This window comes from Schistocerca americana, chromosome 3 (genome assembly GCF_021461395.2).
Source record: "Schistocerca americana isolate TAMUIC-IGC-003095 chromosome 3, iqSchAmer2.1, whole genome shotgun sequence".
In the NCBI taxonomy this organism is placed as follows: Eukaryota; Metazoa; Arthropoda; class Insecta; order Orthoptera; family Acrididae; genus Schistocerca; species Schistocerca americana.
The window spans coordinates 793,297,007-793,322,030 of record NC_060121.1 but is presented as its reverse complement, the minus strand read 5'-3'; the positions used below and the strand labels follow the sequence as shown (position 1 = coordinate 793,322,030).

At 45.7% G+C, this 25,024-nt stretch overlaps 1 protein-coding gene across 1 annotated transcript in view; it reads right to left on the bottom strand.

Annotated features, from left to right (window-relative positions):
* The window catches only part of LOC124606868, a 231,354-nt gene extending 207,849 nt beyond the window's left edge, over window positions 1-23,505 (bottom strand). Inside the window, exon 1 of the mRNA XM_047138956.1 lies at window positions 23,391-23,505. Within this exon, the coding sequence (XP_046994912.1) occupies window positions 23,391-23,501 (111 nt within the window). The 5' untranslated portion in view covers window positions 23,502-23,505. The remainder of the gene's footprint in view (window positions 1-23,390) is intronic.
* Window positions 23,506-25,024: the final 1,519 nt, after the last annotated feature.

The following is a 25,024-nucleotide window of genomic DNA, read 5'->3' as shown; positions in this document are numbered from 1 at the left end:
AAGAGGTGGATGACTGTCATTTGGGAGCCACAGCAACACTGAGGTGAGTCCTCGCAACGGTGGAGGTAACCATGTGTTAGCCACGTATGGCCAATGTGGAGGCGGCAGAGGACAACTGATTCCCTGCGAGAGGACTGCATGGAAGACCTCCACACATTCATAGTCTCCTTAATGACACACAGTTTGTTGTTCATACTTTTATGCCATTTCGTCTCCCAAAGCCAGAAAACCCTGTGATGTAAGACAGAATGCAGGTTTGCTTCAGAGATGCCTATCTCCAGAAGCTGTTTCCGCATCGCCTGTTTGGCCAGCCTGTCGGCAAGTTCATTCCTGGGGTTTCTGGCATGTCCTGGGGTCCACACAAACACCATGGAATGGTAGGACTGTTCCAGGGCATAGATGGATTCCTGAATGGACACTACCAAAGGGTGCTGAGGGTAGCACTGGTCGATAGTTTGTAGGCTTCTCAATGAGTCAGTACATAGGAGAAATGACTTGCCAGGGCATGAGCAGATGTACTCAAGAGCATGAGATATGGCTGCCAGCTCTGCAGTGAAAACACTGCAGCCAACTAGCAAGGAGTGCTGCTCAATATGTCCTTCATGAATATATGCGAAGCCTACATGACCATTAGCCATTGAGCTGTCGGTGTAAACTACTCCAGAGCTCCGGAACACATCAAGAATCGAGGAAGTGAGAGCGGAGGGCAGCGGGGTTAATGGAGTCCTCAGGGCCATGCAAAAGGTCCAGACGCAGCTGTGGCAGAGTCATACACCATGGAGGCGTACATGAATGGACCGCAAGTAGAGGTGGTAAAGGGAATGGCTCCAGTTCAGAGAGAAGGGACCGCATGCAAACCACAATCGTTAGCCCCGATCTGGGCTACCAATGTGGGGGATGGACTGCTGGGGGTGGGAAAAGGAGAGGTTAATTCGGATGCTCAGGGGAACTATGAATGTGTACTATGTAACTGGTGAGCATTTGCGCACATGTGATCTGCAGTGGAGAGACACCGGTCTCCACCAGTATGCTGGCCACTGGACTCGTCCTAAAAGATCCTGTCGCTAATTGAACCCCACAGTGGTGCACAGGGTGGAGTAAATGCAATGCTGAAGGTGCTGCCAAACCATTAACCACACTCCCATAGTCAATTCAGCATTGGACAAGGGCTCTGTAGAGCTGCAGCAGCGTACAGCAACCTGCACCCCAATTGGTGTTGCTCAGGCAATAGAGGGCATTGAGGTGCTGCCAGCATTTCTGCTTAAGCTGACGAAGATAAGGGAGCCAAGTCAATTGAGTGTCAAAAACCAGTCCTAGGAATTGATATGTCTCCACTACAGTGAGTGGATCATCATTAAGGTAAACTGCGGCTTCCAGGGTTTTTTTTTTTTTTTTTTTTTTTTTTTTTTTTTTGGGGTTTTAGGGCGCACAACTTCAATGGTCATTAGCGCCCTGACTACTCTAGGAATACACCGTGAGGCACAAGTTGACCACAACAACTAAAAGGGAAAACACGATAAAAGACAGACTGACAGGCATAGGATTAAAAAACAGCATCATCAAATGTCCTTAGCGAGGTTTGTCAAATTGATAAAACGAAGAACACGAGCAGCTGCTCGTGGGTCATCCGCTAAAATGGCATCGAAAGTATTTGGCAGGTTAAGATCGAGGCGCAGTGTGTTAAGATCTGGACAGGACATTAAAATGTGTCTAACCGTCAGCAAGTGCCCACATGGGCAGAACGGCGCCGGCGCAGCCGTCAGCAGATGGCGATGGCTGAACCGGCAGTGTCCAATTCTTAACCGGGCTAAAACGACCTCCTCCCGCCGAGAAGGGCGTGAGGAGGACGTCCAAGCCACGGGAAGAGGTTTTAAGGCCCGAAGCTTGTTGTCAGTAAGTGCAGCCCAATCGGCATGCCACAGAGATAAGATGCGCCGACAAATCACCCTGCTAAAATCGGACGAAGGGACGCAACAAAAAGCTGTCCGAGGCTGGAGGACCGCAGCCTTGGCCGCGGCATCTGCAGCTTCGTTCCCAGGGATACCGACATGGCCAGGAACCCACATAAAGCTAACTGGAGAACCGACCAGCTGCTGAAGAGAGCGTTGGATCCGGTGTACGAAAGGGTGAACCGGGTACGGATCACTGAGGCTCTGGATGGCGCTCAGGGAATCTGAGCAGATGACATAAGCAGAATGTCGGTGGCGGCAGATGTAAAGAACAGCCTGGTAGAGGGCAAAGAGCTCAGCTGTGAAGACAGAACAATGGCCATGGAGCCGGTATTTGAAACTTTGTGCCTCGACAATAAAGGAACACCCGACCCCGTCATTGGTCTTAGAGCCATCTGTATAAATGAAAGTCATGTCGATGAACTTCGAACGAAGTTCCAAAAAACGGGAGTGGTAGACCGAACTGGGGGTGACCTCTTTTGGGAGCGAGCTGAGGTCAAGGTGAACGCGGACCTGAGCCTGGAGCCAAGGTGACGTGCGGCTCTCGCCCACTCGAAAGGTTGCAGGGAGTGAAAAATTAAGGTGTTGAAGGAGCCGACGAAAGCGAACTCCAGGGGGTAGCAGGGCAGAGACATACAACCCGTATTGACGGTCAAGAGAGTCGTCAAAAAAGGAACGATAAGACGGATGGTCGGGCATTGACAGTAGCCGACAGGCATACCGACAAAGCAGTATATCGCGCCGGTAGGTGAGTGGCAATTCGCCAGCGTCAGCATGAAGACTCTCTACGGGACTGGTATAAAATGCTCCGATCGCAAGTCGTAAACCCCGATGTTGTATGGAGTTGAGGCGGCGTAAGATGGATGGCCGTGCAGAGGAGTATACGAAGCTCCCATAATCCAGCTTGGAGCGGACGATCGACCGATATAGACGAAGTAGGACGGTTCGATCCGCTCCCCACGACAGACCACTGAGAACACGGAGGACATTTAAAGAACGGGTACAACGGGCGGCCAAATATGACACATGTGGAGACCAGCTAAGTTTCCTGTCAAATGTAAGGCCTAAAAATTTGGTTGTCTCCACGATTGGGAAGCAACGGGACCGAGTCGTAAGGACGGTGGGAGAAACTCTTTGTAGCGCCAGAAGTTAATACAGACCGTCTTCTCGGCAGAAAAACGGAAGCCATTGGCGACACTCCAGGAGTAAAGATGGTCAAGAGAACGCTGAAGACAGCGCTCCAGGACACGTGTACACTGCGTGCTGCAATAGATGGTAAAATCGTCCACGAAAAGGGAGCCTGATACATCAGCTGGGAGGCAATCCATTATTGGATTGATCACGATGGCGAAGAGAGCGACGCTCAATACTGAGCCCTGTGGCACCCCATTCTCCTGGCGAAAGGTGTCGGACAGGACAGAACCCACACGTACCCTGAACTGTCGATCCATTAAAAAGGAATGAATAAAAAGAGGGAGGCGACCGCGAAGGCCCCATGTATGCATGGTGCGGATAATGCCCGCCCTCCAACAGGTGTCGTAAGCCTTCTCCAAATCAAAGAACACAGCCGCGGTCGGGCGCTTCCGCAAGAAGTTATTCATAATGAAGGTCGACAAGGTAACCAGATGGTCAACAGCAGAGCGGCGCCTACGAAATCCACATTGTACATTGGTAAGTAGGCGTCGAGACTCGAGCAGCCAAACCAATAGAGAGTTAACCATTCGCTCCATCACTTTACAGACACAGCTGGTAAGCGAGATAGGTCGATAACTGGAAGGAAAGTGCTTGTCCTTCCCCGGCTTAGGAATCGGGACAACAATAGACTCGCGCCAGCATGCGGGAACATGTCCCTCAATCCAGATGCGATTGTATGTACGAAGAAGAAAACCTTTACCCGCAGGAGAAAGGTTCTTCAGCATCTGAATATGAATAGAATCTGGCCCTGGAGCAGAGGACCGTGATCGGCCAAGTGCGTTTTCGAGTTCCCGCATGGTGAATGGGGCATTATAACTTTCACAATTCGAGGAGCGGAAGTTAGGTGGCCTAGCCTCCTCTGCCTGTTTGCGGGGGAGGAAGGCAGGGTGGTAATGAGCGGAGCTCGAAACCTCTGCGAAAAAGCGGCCAAAGGCATTGGAGACAGCCTCAGGGGCTACAAGGACGTCATTCGCGACCTTCAAGCCAGAAACTGGTGAGTGGACCTTAGTGCCAGATAGCCGGCGCAGGCTACCCCAGACAACAGAAGAAGGAGTAAAACTGTTGAAGGTGCTTGTGAAAGCAGCCCAGCTGGCTTTCTTGCTTTCTTTGATAATACGACGACACTGAGCACGTAATCGTTTATAATTGATACAATTCGCCACTGTAGGGTGGCGTTTAAATGTGCGTAAAGCACGTCGACGAGCACGTAAAGCGTCTCTACATGCCGCGGTCCACCAGGGGACCGGTACGCGACGTGGAGAAGAAGGAGGGTGAGGGATGGAATATTCAGCAGCAGCGAGAATGACTTCCGTGAGGTGTGCGACCTGACGATCGCAGCTTGTAAAGGTTTGATCCTGAAAGGTCGCCCTGGAAGAGAAGAGCCCCCAGTCTGCCTTGGAGATGGTCCAATTAGAGAAGCACGGAGAGGGGGTATGCAGCAGGAGATGGATAACACACGGGAAGTGGTCGCTCGAATATGTATCAGAAAGTGCATACCACTCAAACCGGCGTGCAAGTTGGGGAGTACATATAGAGAGGTCTAAATGGGAATAGGTGTGAGATGTGTCCGAAAGAAAAGTAGGGGCGCCAGTATTGAGGCAGACAAGATCGAGCTGGTTGAAAAGGTCTGCTAACAAGGAGCCCCTCGGGCAGGATGCTGGAGAGCCCCAAAGGGGATGGTGGGCATTGAAGTCTCCAGTTAACAAAAATGGTGCAGGTAGCTGAGCAATAAGTTGCATCACGTCTGCCCTGGTAACGGCAGATGACGATGGAGTGTAAACAGTACAAAAGGAAAACGTAAAAGTGGGGAGAGTAATGCGGATGGCAACTGCCTGCAGGCCGGTGTGCAACGTGATGGGATCGTAGTAAATATCATCCCGCAACATAACCCCTCCATGAGCTGGGATACCTACCACAGGGGGTAGGTCAAAACGCACAGAGGTGTAGTGTGCCAAGGCAATTTGATCGCATGGGCGTAGCTTCGTTTCCTGGAGGGCTACGACGAGCGGACGGTGCAAGCGGAGCAGCAACTTCAAGTCCTCTAGGTTGGAGCGAATGCTGCGAATATTCCAGTGAATAAGTGCCATCGTAAGAAAAGGAAGATGAGAGAAGTGGTCACCTCGAAGGCCGCTTAGGGCCTGGCTTCGAGCGAGCACTGCCGCCGCTATCAGTAGGCGGACAGTCATCGTCCATGTGGTCTATAGGGTCATCGGCCATCTCGGGAGGATGGCCGGGAGGGGGAGCTTCCTCCGCCAGTGAACGGCCAGATGTACGGCTACCAGCGGTGCGGCCAGGCGAAACAGATGACGGCGTGGGGCGGCAACCGCTGGGTGGCGCAGGAGAAGGAATGCGCCGTGGCGGAGAAGGAGAACTGTGCTTCCTATGCGCCTTTTTGGAAGGACGTGTAGTGGAAGTACCGGTCGAAGGCTGGGAGGTCGAGGTACGGAGGAAGTCTGCACGGGATGGTTCCTTCTTGAAGGCCCGTGCATCTGACTTCGATGTCTTCATCTTAGCAGAAGCTGAGGAAGGTGCTCGTGTCTGTGGGGTGATGGGAGGAAGAGGAGACGTCGACCGCGTGATCTTAGCACTGGCCGAACGGACGACCGTGGTGCTGAAGGTCAGATCGCATGTCTGGGTTGCTACCTCCCGGGTAGTCCGAGGAGAGGCGAGGACAGTACTGTATTTCCCCGCTGGGAGCAGCGTGGGCTTCCTACTAGCCAATAGCTTGCGAGCAGCCGAGGTGGACACTTTCTCTTTGACCCGAATTTCTTGGATACAGCGTTCTTCCTTATAGACAGGACAGTCGCGGGAGGATGCGGCATGGTCACCCTGACAGTTCACACAACGAGGAGACGGAGGTGGACAGTCACCCTCATGGGCATCCCTGCCACAAGTGACACATTTAGCCGCATTGGAACAAGACTGTCTAGTGTGATTGAAACGCTGACACTGGTAGCAGCGCGTAGGTGTCGGGACATAGGGGCGAACAGAAATAACCTCGTAGCCCGCCTTGATGCGCGATGGCAGCTTAACACTATCGAAGGTCAAGAAAATTGTCCGGGTCGGTACAAGGTCATTGTTGACCTTTTTCATGACCCTATGGACAGCCGTCACGCCCTGCTCAGTGAGGAATGATTGAAGCTCCTCATCAGTCAATCCGTCGAGGGAGCTAGTATAGACTACACCACGAGACGAGTTCAAAGTTCGGTGGGCCTCCACCCGGACAGGGAACGTGTACAGGAGGGTGGCCCGAAGCAGTTTTTGTGCCTGAAAGGCACTCTCAGTTTCTAGTAATAAGGTGCCGTTTCGCAACCTGGTACAAGATTTGACAGATTCGGCTATGGCATCTACGCCCTTCTGAATAACGAAAGGGTTGACAGAGGAAAAATCCTTTCCGTCCTCAGATCGAGAAACTACGAGGAACTGTGGGGCAGGCGGTAGTACTTTTGTCACTGTTGGCTGGTCACGTTTCCGTTTTTGAGTCGAAGTCGAAAGAGATGGAGTAGAATCCATTGCGGAGGAATCCCCCATGATTGCCAGCGTCTCCGATGGCGCGCTCCTTCCTTGTGGGGACCCTCTCAGAGGGCACTCCCGCCTTAGGTGAATGTTTACACCTCAGGTCACACCTCCCGAGAAACAGACGGAGGGACCAATCGGCATGGTCAGAAGGTATCAGCTCAGGCAATCACCCCTCCCCGGGCCTGGCCTTTACCAGGGGGTACGCGCGTGCCTTACATGTCTACCCAGGGCGGGGAATTACGCGTTACCCCGTCACCGGCTACGCGTGCGAACGCATGGGTCGGCCTTCAGGCACGCACAGGGAGGAAGGAAGAAGAGGAAAAAGAAGAGAGAGAGGGAGAAAGAGGACAGACTGTCTCAAACGCCGAGGCGGAGACCAGAGAAGGCAAGGAGAAGAAGGTAATGAGAAGGCAAGGAGAAGAAGGTAATGAGAAGGCAAGGAGAAGAAGGTAATGAGAAGGCAAGGAGAAAAAGGCAAGGAGAAGGCAAGGAAAAAAGGCAAGGAGAAGGCAAGGAAAAAAGGCAATGAGAAGGCAAGGAGAAAAAGGCAATGAGAAGGCAAGGAGAAAAAGGCAATGAGAAGGCAAGGAGAAAAAGGCAATGAGAAGGCAAGGAGAAGTCAAGGGAAAGAGTAAGGAAGACAGTGAGGTCGAGAAGAGCAAGGAAAGGAACCAACAAAAGGAAGGAAGAAACGAGAAGTGAAAAACCAAAAAGACCACGATTATAGGTCGTGGAACCGTCCGTCTCCAGACGCAGGCGCTAACTACCCCCGTGAGGGGGATGGACTCCTTTTAGTCGCCTCTTACGACAGGCAGGAATACCGCGGGCCTATTCTAATCCCCGGACCCGCAGGGGAAGTGGCTTCCAGGTGAATGGTAGAACGGCAACAGAAGTGCATGTCACAACTTTGTGGCTGAAAACAGGAAACCGTGGGCTACAGCCCATGACTGCGACTTGTGGATGGCTCCCTGGAGGCACTGCTCAGCAACAACAGTGCTGGAGCAGCAGTATGAAAAGCAGAAGTCATCTGCGTACAGAAAAGGTGAGACAGAGGGACCGATAGCCTCTGTTAGACAGTTAATGGCCACTAAAAATAGAGAGACCCTCAATACAAGGCCCTGCAGGACTCCATTCTCCTTGATATGGATGGAACGATGGAAGTCACCAACTTTGACACAGAAAGTACAGAGTGACAGGAAGTTTTGGATAAAAATTGGGAGTGGTCCTCGGAGACCCCGCTCATACAATGTGGCAAGGACACGATTACGCCAAGTCGTGTCATATGCTTTACGTAATTAAAAAAGACAGCAATCAGGTGTTGCTGTCTGGAAAAGACTGTTTGAATGGCAGACTAGATGGACACAAGATTATCAGTGGTAGAGCGACCTGACAGAAGCCACCCTGACATGGAGCCAGCAAGCCACATGACTCCAGGACCCGACCCAACCCAACCCAACCCAACCCAACCGCCAACATACCGTACGTTCCAGCAGCTTACAAAGAACGCTGGTGAGGATGAAGGGCCGATGGCTATCCACATCAAGGGGTTTTTTACTGGGTTTGAGCACCAGAATGATGGTGCTCTCCCATCATTGTGATGGAAAGATGCCATAGCACCAGATCCGGTTGAAGATGATAAGAAGATGTCACTTGTAGTCAGATGAGAGATGTTTAATCATCTGGCTGTGGATGCGATCAGGACCAGGAGTTGTATCAGAGCAATGTGCAAGGGCACTGATGAGGAGCTCCCACTTGGTAAGTGGGGTGTTATAGGATTCACTGCAGTGTGTAGTGAATGAGAGAACATTCCCTTCCAGCAGCCATTTAAGTGTGCTAAAGGCAGGGGGCAATTCTCGAAGGCAAGGCGCTCGGCAATCGCACTCGGCAATCGCGCTCGGCAAGGCGCTCGGCAATCACGTTTGCGTTAGTGCATAACTCACCATTTATGGTAATACTGGGGACAGCTGTCGGGGCCTGGTACCCGAAAAGACGTTTGATGTTTACGCAGACTTGATAAGGTGACATGTGGCACCCAATGGTGGAGTCTTATCTCTCCTAACACTCCCCCTTCCATTGTTTGATAAGGTAGCAAACATGGGCTCGGAGCCGTTTAAAGGCTATGAGGTGCTCAAGGGAAGGGTGCTGCTTATGCTGCTGAAGAGCTCACCGAAGCTCCTTAATTGCTTCAGTGACTTCCGGTGACCACCAAGGGACTCCCTTATGCCTCGGGCACCCTGAAGAGCGAGGGATCGTGTTTTCTACCACAGAAACAATTGTGCTAGTCACCTGCTCAACCATCACATCGATGTTACCATGTGGGGGAGATTCAGTGGTGACAGCAGAGGTGAAAGTTCCCCAATCCGTCTTGTGTAAAGCTCATCTGGACAGGCGTCCATGTGCCTGACACTGTGACGCTGACAGGAAGATGGGGAAGTGGTCACAACCACACAGGTCGTCACGTGCTCTCCAGTGGATAGATAGAAGTCCTGGGTTGCAAATTGATAAATGAATGGCCGAGTAACTACCATGAGCCACACTGAAATGTGTGGTGGCCCCAGTATTTAAGAGGCAGATATCGAATTACGACAGCAAAGTTTCGACATTTCTGCCTCGGCCTGTAAGCATGGTACCATCCCTCAAGGGGTTATGGGCATTAAAATCTCCTAGAAGTGTGAAAGATTTAGGGAGTTGATCAATCAGTGCAGCTAATACATTCAGGGGTTCTGCACCATCTGGAGGAAGATATACATTGCAGACAGTTATTTTTTGCGTCTTCCTTATTCTGACAGCCACAGCTTCAAGAGGGGTTTGAAGGGGCACATGTTCACTATAGACCGAGTTTAGGACATAAACGTGAACTCCACCTGACACTCACTCAGTTATAGTCACTACTGTTCCTGTAATATCCCTTATAGCCGGGGGGAGGGGGGGGGGGGGGGGGGGGGGGTCCGCATTGCTGAGAACCAGGTTTTCTGGAGGGCAATGCAGATAGCAGGTGTAAAGCTTAACAGTTGCCATACCTCAGCCAGGCGGTGGAAAAAAACCGCCACAATTCCACTGGAGGATGACATTATGAGACTGGGAAGGCATGGAACATTCAATGAGGCAGTTTACGCCTGAGAGTCACCTGCTGCCACCGATTTATTGCCTGAGCAGTCTATATCCATTGTGTCTGAGGGTCTGGCGAGATCTAGGTCCTCAGCGGACGCAAAAATCTCCACCCCATCCTCAGCCACAGGACTTTTAGGTAGCGGTGGTGTGGGTGCCACTGCAATTTCCTTGGTCTTAGGTGTTTTCTTTTTGGATTTCTCTAGCTGCTCCTTGGGTTTCCCTGGCTGGGAGGACTTCACTGGCTCAGTCTCCGGGTCTGACGATGAGCGTGAAGCTCTATGACCAGCTGCTTCTGGGCTCTTCAGCCACTGGTGGGTGTTGTCTTTCCCACTAGAAGAAACCTGGGAAGGGAGTGACCCAATGGACCCCTTCCTAGCGAAAGAAGCCAAAGAAGACTTATGCTTCTCAGGCGTAGAAATGGGGATGGATGCCCACGATGGTTGGGAGGGGGGGGGGGGGGGGGGGGGTGTTGCTCTGGGAAGTAGGTGGTGCACAAGCAACAAGGAGGGAAATGCCCCCCCACCATCAAGGGGGCAAGTGTAGTCTTCTGGCTCTGAGAGGTGACCTCGGTTGGCAGAGCTGATGGTGCTAGAACTATTGTAGTGGCTGCGTAAGATGAAGTCATACACACAGGATGCAGGCATTCAAATTTTATCTTTACCTTAGTGTAGGTCAGTCTGTCCAGGGTCTTGTACTCCATGATTTTTCTTTCTGGAGAATCCTGCAGTCAGGCAAGCAAGGCGAATGGTGCTCTCCACAGTTGATACAGATGGGAGGCGGGGCACATGGAGTATTGGGATGTGATGGGCGTTCGCAATCTAGGGATGTGACACTGGAAGAATAGTGGGAAGACATACGGCCAAACTTCCAGCACTTAAAGCACTGCATCGGGGGAGAGATATAGGGCTTTACAACACATCAGTAGACCATCACCTTGACCTTCTCGGGCAATGTATCACCCTCAAAGTCCAAGATGAAGGCCCCAGTGGCAACCTGATTGTCCTTCGGAACCCAGAGGACACACGCCAGATGAAATGTACACCTCGTCTCTCTAAATTGGCGCGTAACTCATCGTCAGACTGCGAAAGAAGGTCTCTGTGAAATATGATACCCTGGACCATATTTAAGCTCTTATGGGACATGATGGCTACAGAATCATCCCCCAGCTTGTCAAAAGCGAGTAACTCCCGTAACTGGGCAGAGGATGCTGTTTTGATCAAGACTGACCCAGATCTCATTTTGGACAAGCCCTCCACTTCCCCGAACTTGCCCTCTAAATGCTCAACATAAAACTGAGGCTTCATCGTCATGAAAGATTCCCCATCAGCTCTTGAACATACAAGGTACCAGGGTGAATAAGATCCGCTGCCATCCTTGTGTTTCACCACCAGCAAGAAATGACGTACTACACTTCATGGCGTGTCATCTGCCATGATGCCACCCACTCCAACCAGGGGCCCTCCAGACAGGCGCCACCCAGCCTCAGCAAGGGCCTTCAGGCAGGATGGCCATTGCCGGGAGTCCCAATGCCCCAGGGAGATGGGTATCTACTTCATGGCATACATGGGGAGTTAACAGCACAGGCATGAGCAGAGTGATCCCTGTGTGGTCAGGAGGCTACAACCAACAGGGTACATGGCGGCCGCACCACAACGGACTGGCTACTGTGCTGGATAACAGGTGCAAAAAAGTCCATGGTCATCGTCGATGCAGAAATCGACACCGCATAGTGCATGGTGGAAAATGCACCCAGGAAGGTGTCCTCACCCAAGAGATGGAGAATGGGCAGGATTGCAATGCGATGACGAGAAAGTGGGCTAAAGATCTCAATGCACGATCGACACTATGCACCTTGTAAGGCGCCCTTCAGTAATTGGCTCACTCTCTGGGAAAATTTTGAAGAATGGAGGTCAAACCCTATAGGGGACCATCACATAAAGGCCCAAACACGTGAAACTCCTTTTAGTTTCCTCGTACGACAGGCAGGAATACCTCACGCCTATTCTAACGCCCGCACACGCAGGGAGCAATGAGGCAATGGGTCTTGCAAACTCTGTACATATCCTCAAGGGTATGATTTGAAGGTGGTGGAAAGCAAAAAGATCAGAAACAAATATACACAGTTCATTTTGTTATCCCATGTTTGTGTACCACATCACTATCGTGCAATAAATGTAATCTTTTCCTACCAGCATAGTCACTAGGTCAAGTTCTACATAGTCTCTTGATGTAGTCTAAAATTCATATGATAAACAGTCCTTAACACTAAAACAACTTAGTCTTAGCCTTGGGCTACACTACAGATTAGTATGTCAGCACTGCCATTTTAAAAATGGCTTCCTACTACGACACATTTGTTGGCTTCGTTCACTTACAATCAGTCACTTTCTAACATAACCACCATTTAAATAATGTGCAAAACAGAACAATATCATAAATATACTCACCATTTCCACTAGACCTACATTGGCAATGTACAGCGCGATTTCAGCTACCATCCACACTAACTAAATGGTATATTGTTAAGGCACCTTCACACTGAAAGGCAACTCAACAAACTCTGTTGACAACTATTTTCAGTTCAAAGTTTGACTCAGTTTTCAAGAGTTGTTTGAAGTCTCGAGTCTGAACAAGTGGTTGATAGAAGTTTTGTCTCGAGTTTGTAGTTTATGGTCAGTGAGTAAAAAGACTGTAGAGTTACGCGACTTGCGCATGCACCTGTACATGTACCGTGCCATCTGCTGTGTTTCTTTCTTCATCTGCTGTGTGTTTCGACAATGACAACTCACAAGTCACCAACAGATCGAACAATTCTGTTTTTGTTAGAAACTGAAATGAGGACACTTCTGTAGGATCCTTCTGATTCTGCACATAAAGACAGATAGAAAAGCAAAGATTTGTTGAAAGAAGTTTCGGATAAAAATGGTGTGCCCCTTGTGAAGTGTGAAACGAAATGGACAAACATGAAAACAGTACAACCGTGAGCATTGTCAAATGGTCAAAACTAAAAGTGGGTCTGGAACAACTTAAATCCACGTTCCGAAATCAATATTTTACGAGTATTTGAAGTACCTGGAAGGCGTGAACAAGTCAGGGAGAAAAATATTTACAGTCTTAAGTAAAATATCATTCACTAGGGTAACTGAAGCTGTAAGACTTTTGGTTGGAAATTTTGTAATTACAACTGTATTTTCACCGGAAATTTATTTATTTCTTTTGTCATATCTTTTGTCAACAACTGATACAAAGTAGTTTGCAGATTAATGGCTTACATTGTTAATAACTATAGCTATAAGATTTTAATTACATTTGTCTTTTCACTCAATATTTATTTATTCATATTTCTCTTGCCATTTCACTGTACCAACATCCGATACAAAGTAGATTGCAAATTCATCTGTTATATTCCTTGCGGTTCTTTCTGTGTTGCCACTCTTTCTCTGAAGACTTATTTTGAGGAGGAATCTTCCACCTTCCATCCGAAACCCTGTCTGTTTCTCAATCTTACACGTCAAAACTGTCAGGTGGTGAGTAAACTGTGGCACTTTCTTTATTTCTTCTAAGAAAAGTGTGCAAAGACACTGTTGCTAAGACACTAATGTTGCTTTTTCAGGACTTAAGTGCATAGTTGTTCTAAGACACCGAAAGTGCCATTACATTTACATTGTACCATTAACACCCTTCCTCAGTGTTAAAAAATTCCTACAATTCTTGTAGCGCGAGATATTCGTTAATTAAACATTGTTTCCTGGCTGCGTTTCTCTTGTCATCCTGCTTATGGTTTCATCATGAACTCAAAGAGCAAAAGCATCATCTCTCACCATAACAAGTGTCAAATTTACACAGTCAGGGTCCATTTCCACAGCTTTTCTGTAGCAAAAGATAAAAACGCCGAACATGTGTTTACAAGGGTTTGAAATTGTTGTCAACATTTTTCCAACAGCTGCAAGTTGACCAAACTCACAACAGTTTTATGTTTTTCTTTGTTGGAGCTGGTTTTCAGTACCTTCTAAAGACTACGAACGACATTACTCATAACTGAAGCACACAATCAGGAACATCGCAGACACCTACTGTGTGTTATGATACTGCATTTAAAGGACATTCCTTTTCAGAACAGCGCACTTGCCGTTTTGTGAATCCTCCTCAGATCTCTCTGAGTAGGTCTCATATAAGGTGCATTCAAGTTCTAAGGCCTCCGATTTTTTTTCTAATTAACTACTCATCCGAAATCGATGAAACTGGCGTTACTTCTCGACGTAATCGCCCTGCAGACGTACTCATTTTTCACAAAGCTGACGCCATGATTCCATGGCAGCTGCGAAGGCTTCTTTAGGAGTCTGTTTCGACCACTGGAAAATCGCTGAGGCAATAGCAGCATGGCTGGTGAATGTGCGGCCACGGAGAGTGTCTTTCATTGTTGGAAAAAGCCAAAAGTCACTAGGAGCCAGGTCAGGTGAGCAGGGAGCATGAGGAATCACTTCAAAGCTGTTATCACGAAGAAACTGTTGCGTAACGTTAGCTCGATGTGCGGGTGCGTTGTCTTGGTGAAACAGCACAACCGCAGCCCTTCCCGAACGTTTTTGTTGCAGTGCAGGAAGGAATTTGTTCATCAAAACATTTTCGTAGGATGCACCTGTTACCGTAGTGCCCTTTGGAACGCAATGGGTAAGGATTACGTCCTCGCTGTCCCAGAACATGGACACCATCATTTTTTCAGCACTGGCGGTTACCCGAAATTTTTTTGGTGGCGGTGAATCTGTGTGCTTCCATTGAGCTGACTGGCGCTTTGTTTCTGGATTGAAAAATGGCATCCACGTCTCATCCATTGTCACAACCGACGAAAAGAAAGTCCCATTCATGCTGTCCTCGTGCGTCAACATTGCTTGGCAACATGCCACACGGGCAGCCATGTGGTCGTCCGTCAGCATTCGTGGCACCCACCTGGATGACACTTTTCGCATTTTCAGGTCGTCATGCAGGATTGCGTGCACAGAACCCACAGAAATGCCAACTCTGGAGGTGATCTGTTCAACAGTCATTCGGCGATCCCCCAAAACAATTCTCTCCACTTTCTCGATCATGTCGTCAGATCAGCTTGTGCGAGCCCGAGGTTGTTTCGGTTTGTTGTCACACGATGTTCTGCCTTCATTAAACTGTCGCACCCACGAACACACTTTCGACACATCCATAACTCCATCACCACATGTCTCCTTCAACTGTCGATCAATTTCAATTGGTTTCACACCACGCAAATTCAGAAAACGAATGATTGCACGCTGTTCAAGTAAGGAAAACGTCGCCATTTTAAGTATTTAAAACAGTTCTCATTCTCGCCGCCGACGGTAAAATTCCATCTGCCGTACGGTGCTGCCATCTCTGGGACGTATTGACGATGAACGCGGCCTCATTTTAAAACAATGCGCATGTTTCTTTCTCTTTCCAGTCCGGAGAAAAAAAATCGGAGGCCTTAGAACTTGAATGCACCTCGTACATCGTCACACAGTAAATCCTGGACTGATTCATTTCACGTAAGCTGTTTATCCGTCTGAGATGCCTCACAGCCGGTCCTGACAATATCCGGTTTTGTCGAAACGTGTGTCAGCTTGAATATGATCTCTTTCTCATCGGTACATGAAGGTCTGCTGTGGGAATTTAAAGCAATATTGCCCATAGAAAGAAATATTGTTAATATTTGTGCAGCCACTCTTTCTCAGTTGTTACTTCAATTATGTTCATGTAGCTAAGAATGAACATTATTCGTCTTTTGCAACATTCGGTTGCAAAATACTTTTTCTGTTCTCAGCTACATGGTAAATACAATTAGCGAGAATCTCTACGGCATCTAACATAGCATGTAATTATTACAGCTGCAGGGCTTAGATTACTCTGCGAACGAACAGGGCTGAAACCACGCTCTAGAAGTTAACATGGTTAATTATATTTGGGCTAACAAGTAACTAGTCTTCACCCAAAAGCTGTAGAGCATTTGCTGTGACATACGTATCTGCTAAAGTGGTATTCTGGCGTGTTCGTATTTTTACTCGTTCATTCATTTATTCTTCGTGTTCCATGAACTCTAGTTTTTGAGCTTTTAAGTCTCTCTAAACTATGTGCATTTAAATTCCATTGTTTTTCTCCTTTCTTCTTGGGTTTCGGCAACCAATTTTAATATTGAAGATTACTGTATCAAAATTAGCACTCCTCTGTCTCTCATATCAAACTTTCCAATCTTCTTTATGGAAGTGTGTTGAGGAGTCTGTAGCCTTTTAGTTTTTACTCCACTTGATTGCTTTTGTGTGTGATTTTTTTCCTATGATTTTCTATGTTTGTGTAATATAATTAATGTTATGCGTGTGTCTGGTACTTGGTTGAGGTTGGCAAGATGGTCGATTTTAGAGGGGGGGGGGGGGGGAGAAAAGGATTAGGAATTGGAGACGGATTTTTCATTCGACTTAGTCATCGAAGATCGTCATCGGGCGTATGTGCTTGTCGCGGGACATGTCATACCGACTTAGGGAGCGGATGAGGTCATTTCCAGATCTGGAAGAGCTCTCATAGAAGGCCCTTGCCACCTCTTGGAAACGCTCTTTTAGGAAGGGGATTTCAGCTGCGGCGAGCAGATCATTAGTGGGGAATCCCAAATCATCCCCTCATATTGCTGGTTAAAATTAGGAATATAAGAGAGGATTATTAAGTTCTAATCACAACGTAATTTATTGAACACACACCGAGTAGATACATAAAGAAGCTGTTTTGTATTACTCTGCACTACGTTTTCTGGAGGCAAGTGACTACGATGGCGTGGTGTAAAGTAATGTCTCCGAACTTTCTGTTTTGATCTCAATATCGGTTGAGGTATTATATGTTATGCATATTACCCGGTCGAGTTTCCCCGCTTCACTGACGCATGTTGCAACCCACTGGCTCTAGAGGGCTCCGGAGCGTAGCAGGTGATAGGCAGTCCGTAACGCAACTATATCGGGAAGAAAACTGAAAGCACAATTTGGAAGAATTCGTCAACAAAGGGAGCACCCTCTCCCCCAGCATGACGATGCGATACAACACACGGGCGCTGCGACATTTGCAAAAATCCGATGCCTGGATTCACCGTCACTGATCATCCTCCACAAAGTTTGACGACAATGTTTAAAACTAAATATGTCGACATGAAGAAAAATGTAGAATTAAGAGGAGTTTGTTTTATTTCAAAAGCGTTAAGAGTTTTCATATAAATCCGGAGGTACTACTTGCCCTCTTACATCTTCTACAAATCGACAAGCAATTCGAAATAGTTCTGAATGAGTTCTTAGAATATTATTTTGAACACTTAGTTTAGAAGCCCACTCTAAGTGCAAAAGGTTGCGAGAACATACTTGACCTCTTAGCAACAAATAATCCTGAGCAAACACGGAGCATCATGACGGATACAGGGATTAGCGACCACAAGTTTGTGGTAGAGAGACAATACAGTAACAACCAAACCCACAACAATAAACGCAAAATTCATCTATTTGCAAAAGCAGATAAACATTCGCTTTTGACCTTCCCAAATGACAGTCTCCATTTCTTCCAATCTGAAGATTTAAGCATAGAACAGACGTGCTTCAAGTTCAAAGAAATAGAATCGACAGCTATTGAGACATACCAAATAAATTAATAACAGCTGAACTGATCCCCCACGGTACACTAAAAAGATCAGAACAGTGTCGGAGAAAAAACTTACAGCATACCAAATTTAAAAGAAAACAAAACACTCGAGATTGGCGAAGTTTTGCAGAAGCTCGAAATTTAGCGCTAACTTCAGTGCGACGTGCTTTTACCACATCTACACCTCTGCAATCCAGCGTGAGGTGCATTGCAGAGGGTGTGTCCCATTGTACAAGTTATTAGGGTTTCTTCCAGTTCCATTCACATATGGAGCACGGGAAGAATGATTGATTGAATGAATGTCTCTCTGCGTTCAGTAATTATTCTAACTTAATCCTCACGATACCTTTGTGAGCAATTCAGGGAGGATCGTAGTATATTCCTATAGGAATCATTTGAAGCTGGTTCTTGAAACTTTGTTAATAGACTTTCTCGGTGTAGTTTACGCCTATCTTTAAAAGTCTTCCAGTTCAGTTTCTTTAGTATCTCTATGCCATTCTCCAGCGTATTAAACAAATCATTCGTGCTGCCCATCACTGTATACGTTCCGTATCCCCTATCAGTCCTACCTGGTGCGGATCCCACACACTTTAGCAATATTCTAGGAATGGTCACACGAGTGATTTGTAAGTGATTGAACTTCCCAGTATTCTAACAATAAACGGAAGTCTACCACCTGCTTTACCCACAACTGAACTTAAGCGATCATTCGATTTCATATCCCTCCAAAGTGCTACACCCAGGTATTTGTGTGAGATGGACGATTCCAACAGTGGCTCATTGATGTTATGGTCATTGATACTATTTTTTCGTTTTGTGAAGTGTACAATTTTAAGTTTCTGAACACTTAGAGTGAATTGCCAATCTCTGCACCACATTGAAATCTTGTTAAGATCTGACAATATTTATGTAGCTTCTTTCATATAGTACTTCATTATAAATAACTGCATTATCTGCAAAAATCCCGATTTTACTATTGATATTGTAAGGAAGGTCATTAATACACAACATGAACAGCAAGAGTTCCAACACACTTCCTTGGGGCACACCCGAAGTTAATTCTGCCTCTGACGATGACAAAGTATCAAAGATAACATGCTGTGTCCTCCCTGAAAAAAGTCCTCAATCCAGTCACAAAATTTCAGTTGATACTCCATATTATCGGACTTTTGACAATAACTGTAGCTGCGATACTGAGTCAACTGCTTTTCGGAAATCAAGACATACGACATCTAGCTGGTTACTTTCAGTATGTCATGTGAGAAAAAGTACGAGCTGGGTTTCACATGATAGATGTTTTTAAATCCATACTCGTTGGCATTCAGGAGGTCACATTCTATTCAGGATGCCTCATTATGTTTGAGCTCAGGATATGTACTAAGTATCTACAACGAATCGATGCCAAAGGTATTGGACGGTAATTTTGTGGATCACTCCACTACCCTTCTTGTAGACGAGTGTGACATGGTTCCTTCTTCCACGGATTGGGCACGGTTTTTTGTTCGAGGGATCTACGATAGATCATAGTTAGAAAAGTGGGCTAATTCAGCCGCAAATCCAGTATAGAATCTGACAGGGATTCCATCGGGGCCTGGAGCTTTGTTCAATTTTAACGATTTCATCTGTTCCTGAACACCAATGACACTAATACTAATTTCATTCATCTTTTCAATGGTACGAGGACTAAACTGGGGCAATTCTTCTGTGTTTTCCTTTATAAAGGAACATTTGAAAACCGAATTAAGCATTTCAGCTTTTACTTTGCTACCCTCAATTTCAGTTTCTCTCACATTTGTTAGGGCCTGGACACCAACACTGGTGCCATAACAGGTTTTACATACGATCTGAATTTATTTGGGTTTGTGAAAGATCATTTGACAATATTCTCCTTTGTTTTACATCTCTGGTTCTTTAGGAGGGTTTTTTTTTTTTTTTTTTTTTTTTTGCAGTGACTGTATGCCTTGCAGGTTTCTTCCCATAATGAACTGTTCTACAGGCTACATATCCATCCAGTGCATGCTCAACTACTCTTTTAAACTTTAGGCCGAATTGTTCTACATGCTCATGGCTTATGATGAAAGTTTCAAGTTCCTCACTGAGATATGAGACTATGATTTTTTTATCTAGCTAACATTTTTATCTTTCTGCTTGTTTTAGCTGACCTTTGTACTTTGGTAATTATTGTTGCCAGAACTGCGAAATGTTCACTGATACAAGTTTTGATGTGGACATCCTCAAAAAGATCAGATCTATTTGTTGCCATTACATCGAATATATTTTCGTCAGTGGACTTTTCACAACGAAACTGTCTCGAAATCTGGCAGAAAATCCAAAGAGATTCTGGTGATGACACAATCGATACTTTGACCGCACGATAACAAAGGTGTTTTTACTGACGACAGTGCCGCTAAAGCAGAGTAACTAAATTGGGTTTCCGAAATTCCCTCAGAAATAAATATTCCAGAATTCGAACCAAGAACAACTGCCAAGATGAACTTAGAAGTAGACATCCTCTGTGTAGCAAAGTAGCTTAAATCAATAAAGCCAACGCCTCCAGTCCGGATTGTATACCAGTCAGGTTCCTTTTCAGAGTATGCTGATACTATAGCTCCACATTTAGCAATCATAGAACCGATCGCTCGTCGAAAGATCCGTACCTAGAGACAAATCACACCGACACGCAAGAAAGAAAATAGATTAATTTGCTAAATTACAGACCCATATATCTAAAATGGATTTGCAGTAGATTTTGGAACATATACCATGCTCCAATATTATGAATTTTATCTCAGAGAAAACGATTTGTTGACAGTCAACACGGATTCAGAAAATACTGTTCTTGTGAAACACAACTAGCTATTTATCCTCTCAGTTCTGCGACGGAATTCGTGATTTCCTCTCAGAAAGACCACAGTTCGTAGTTGACGAAAAGCCATCAAGTAAAGCAGAAGTACTATCTGGCGTTCCCCAAGGAAGTGTTACAGCCCCTCTGCTCTTCCTGATCTGCATACAGGATTCAGGAGAAAATCTGAGTGGCACTCTTGGATTGTCTGCAGATGATGCTGTCATTTACCGACTTATGAAGGCATCATACGATTATCAAAACACACTGCAAAATGATTTGGACAAGATATCTGTATGGTGCGAAAAGTAGCAATTGACTCTAAACAATGAAAAATATGAAATCACACACGTGAGTACCAAACGGAATCCGCTACATTTTGATTACACGATAAGTCACACAAATCCAAACGCTGTAAATTCAGTTAAATGCTTAGGGATTACAGTAACAAATAAGTTGGAACGATCGCATAGATGACGTTAGGGATAAAGCAAACCAAAGACTCCGATTTATTGGCAGAACAGTGATAAAATGCAACAGGTCTACTAAAGAGACTGCCTACACTACGCTTGTACTTCTGGAGGATTGCTGCGCAGTGTGCGATCCGTATTAGATAGGATCGACGGAGGACATCGAAAAAGTTGGAAGAAGGGTAACTCGTTTTGTACTATCGTGAAACAGTAGAGAGCTCCACGGATATGATACCCGAATTGCAGTGGCAATCATTAAAACAACGGGTTTTTCGCCGCGGCAAGATCTCATGAAATTTCAACCACCAACTTTCTCCTCAGTGTGTGAAAATATTTTGTTCATCATAATAGAAATCAGAGCTCCACAGAATGATTTAAGTTTTCTTTTTTCCCGCGCGCTGTTCGAGAGTGGTACAGCTGAGTAATAGCTTAAAAGTGGTTCTGTGAATCCTCTGCCAGGCACACAACTGAACTGCAAAGTAATCATATATAGATGTAGACGGTCTCTCTCTCTCTCTCTCTCTCTCACACACACACACACACACACACACACACACACACACACACACACACACACACACACACACACACACACACACAGAGAGAGAGAGAGAGAGAGAGAGAGAGAGAGAGATAGATGTTTGTTACTATTGCCGACGAAACCTTGTTTGGGAACTGATATGTTGGCTGCAACAGACCTCTCCTGTTGCTGGTTCTGTGAGTATAGTAGCTTCAATGACATCATTTTGCACAGCTTTAATCAGATCTGCAAATGTGCGGGATCATATTTGCAGAGTCGTGCAAATATGATCCCGCACATTTGCAGCAATATTATAATCTCAAAACAAAACGGCAAACAGTTGGTCATGCAGCTTTTATTTGAAGTTTTATATATAAAGAGGAAGAATATGTATCGGAGAAACAATTTGTCTACTGGTTTAAATGCTTGGCTATCGCAGTTAAATTTGTCTGCGAGAAAAAAACGAACACACATTTTTCGCAACACACCATTTTCTCACTGTCCGGTTTAGCATAAAACTTCTACATTGTTGTTTACCTATGTCCATCCCAATATTTCTTACACTACTGTATAAAAATTGGATGTTCCCCCTCTGACCGTTCATTAGAGTAACGTGTTACAATTTGCAGAAAATAGGTCAAGAACTTTAAGACTTTAGGTAACAACTTTAAACTACGACTTGTCTTTAAAATTAGAGGTGTAGTATAGTGGAGACTTGTTTAATCGTGAGGAGTCCGCCTCCCAGTAGCTGAATGGTCAGTGTGACGGATTGTCAATCCTCTGGGCCCGGGTTTGATTCCTGGCTGGGTCGGGGAATTTTCTCCTCCCAGGGACTGGGTGTTGTGCTGTCACTATCATCATCATCATCATCATCATCGACTGCAGGTCGCCGAAGTGGCGTCAAATTGAAAGACCGGCACCCGGCGAACGGTCTGCCCGAAAGGGGGCCCTAGCCATACGATTAAATAAATAAATCGTGAGGACCGGGTGGATAAACTGTCCTCATCTGTTAGCAGTAAGTTACTCGACAGAATACTCCTTTATCCGCAATACAAAATATCTAGTAGCTCTAAAGCCTCATGACAATGACATTACTAGCAGTTCTCGATATTGTGTATAGCAGCTGTAGTCACCAAAATATTTTTAATCAACACTAACAACTTTGCTACCAGAAAATTTAATGCATCAGACCGTATTTTCGGATACAATACTTTCGGTTTTATTTTTAAGCACGATAAACAATATTCTACATTTGTGATTTTGAGCACCGTAACACTGCGAAGCTGATTTATAAGGTCCTCAAACTGACTATTTGCTCAGAGAAACTGCAACATTATAACAGTGTCCACATTGTACTGATGGGTCATAAGGTTATAATGGTTGGACTTGACATTGTCTTGCTTCCATGTATGAATCTTACGGGATTCACGCCTAAAAGTAATGCTTATGACGTATATTTAGTTACATCCGAGTTTCGAAATCAAAAGAGAACGAAAGTCAGTCCATTCGCCCGTAAGAGTGGGACCCAGCTTTACGTTCCTAACCATTAGTCTGTTTATCAACATTCCATACATTACGTAAGAGTGTAGAACAATCTAAAATACTGGTACACAGACCAGGATCAACATCATTCTGGAAAGTACTGGGCATTTGTTTGACGTATCACCTTTATAAGGATTATAAGCCGCGGACAGCGATTAGCTACACGTATGCCATAGAAAGTTTATGTACCTTTAACTGCCGGTTTTGGATTTTGAAATAACCATCCTCATATGGCTCTTAGCATCGTCTTGCAACATGAAAGCTTGCAGCAATCATCCGTCCATGGAATTGTAAAACTGAAGGGAACGAACTTTTTATACTGTACTAACCAGTAGCTACTGTCTTCAAGTTATAAGAATTATAATGCTACCACAACTACGTTTCTCATAATGTACTCTATTTTGGATAAGATAGCGGTCTGTCGCCAGTTACTTCTTTCTGACGTATCATTTCGTGCACTAATTTACATTTTTCCCGGTTACAAGCTGGATGCTAGGTTTTTTCCTCCATTTTAGAAACCTCACACAAGAAAGTGACTGTTGCATCACCGAGTACAGTACGATAGAACTTCAGCACTACGATAGTGAGCCTACCTTCTGCATGCGCAGCCGCATGGGAGGTGGCTCGACCTGGCCTGCTGCAGCCACTTGCTCCTCATATTCGGCGGACGGCACCGTCACCAGGAACAACACGCCGTTCGACATGGCTCTTGCCTTGCACTATCTATACGTGTTGCACAGCGCACCGCACATCCGGCACTGCCCCACCGCCGTCAAATCTCGCCGGAGAATTTGTACTTCCGCGTAAAGAGACGCAGCACGTGTCTCTTGTTTACCATGCGCTAGTACAAGTAAACAATGTAGGTAGTCACTAACTAATCCTCTGATTACCTTACCCTTCTGGATATCTCATCGCAAACAGCTGCCGAATAGAATATTATATTTTCATTTCCATCTGAACACATTAAGGTGCTATTGGTGCGGTCATATGTAACTAGTGAATACAAAAAAGTTACTGCGCTGTTAGACGTAAATTGTGATTGAAACTAAGACGAATCAAACAGTCAGAACATTGCGAAAAAGTACAAGTCGTCTTCCCTGCCTCACATATTTGAAGATAAAAAAAATTTCATGAAACACTCCGCCCCATAAATCGGGGATCAAAAAGTGACTGGTAACAAAAAAGTATTCGCACAGTCACATTATGTTCCACAACCACCACAGTACGGATAAGGTAAAATGGTATTATTACAAGACTCCATGTCCCCATTTACTTTGTATTCACTGCTAAAGTAGCCGCTATCTGAACTCACACTTATCAAGAATCTCTCACTCATAACATCTGTTGATAAGAAAAAGGAAAGAAGATTAACTGAGTTATTAAGAGACAGAGCACAGGCTGTGTTTGATACATATATAATTCAAGTCGGAGAAAGTAAGAAATGATAAAGCATAAGATCAACTAAAGTTGATTTTTCTCGCACAGTCAGTGGAGCACCTTAACATTTGTTAAATTGTACCGTTGGAGCTAGTGACAGAAATTTTAAAAATAGCCAGCCCGGTGAAAGTGCTAGCGACTAAGCTAGCCTGGTGTAACAACATATCACCAGGCCTGACAAATCCTATTCTTTCATTGTAATAGCTTAGTTTGTTTACTAAAATGTATACATTTAGGTATTTATTCTAATAATGAAATAGAAACTATGCACGAAATAAGAACCAAAAAAGAAATCAGTGTCATAGGATAAAAAGATCTTATAGTGTTCTGGTCAAAATACTCTATAACCCAATGAAACAGTGTCGCTCCTCTTTCTGGCCTGTGATGTTTGAGAACTGGAGCATACAGATTGGCGAATCATCGATTAGTGGCGTAGCAATGCATGTTTATCTTTTTTTCTCCTCTGTGGAAACTTAGTTAACAGCTCATCGGAGACGAAGGAGAAGAGTGAGGTAGCAATACCAGCGAATTTTCTGAGGGACCATGCCTGATTCGCCTCCAGTGAGTTAGAGAATTACTGATAACTCCTCTTACGAATACGATTTCCATGTTGTGCTGTTTGAGCGCAGACTCGTATGGGTTCTTGTTGGGTATCCATCGCATCACGTGGCATGGCAGTGTTGGATCACACTAATGAAGCCACTGGAAAAGGATAAGACTACAGCATCTATGTTTTAGTAGGACAGACAATAGATGTCGCTGTATAGAGTCCCACTAGAGAATTAAATTT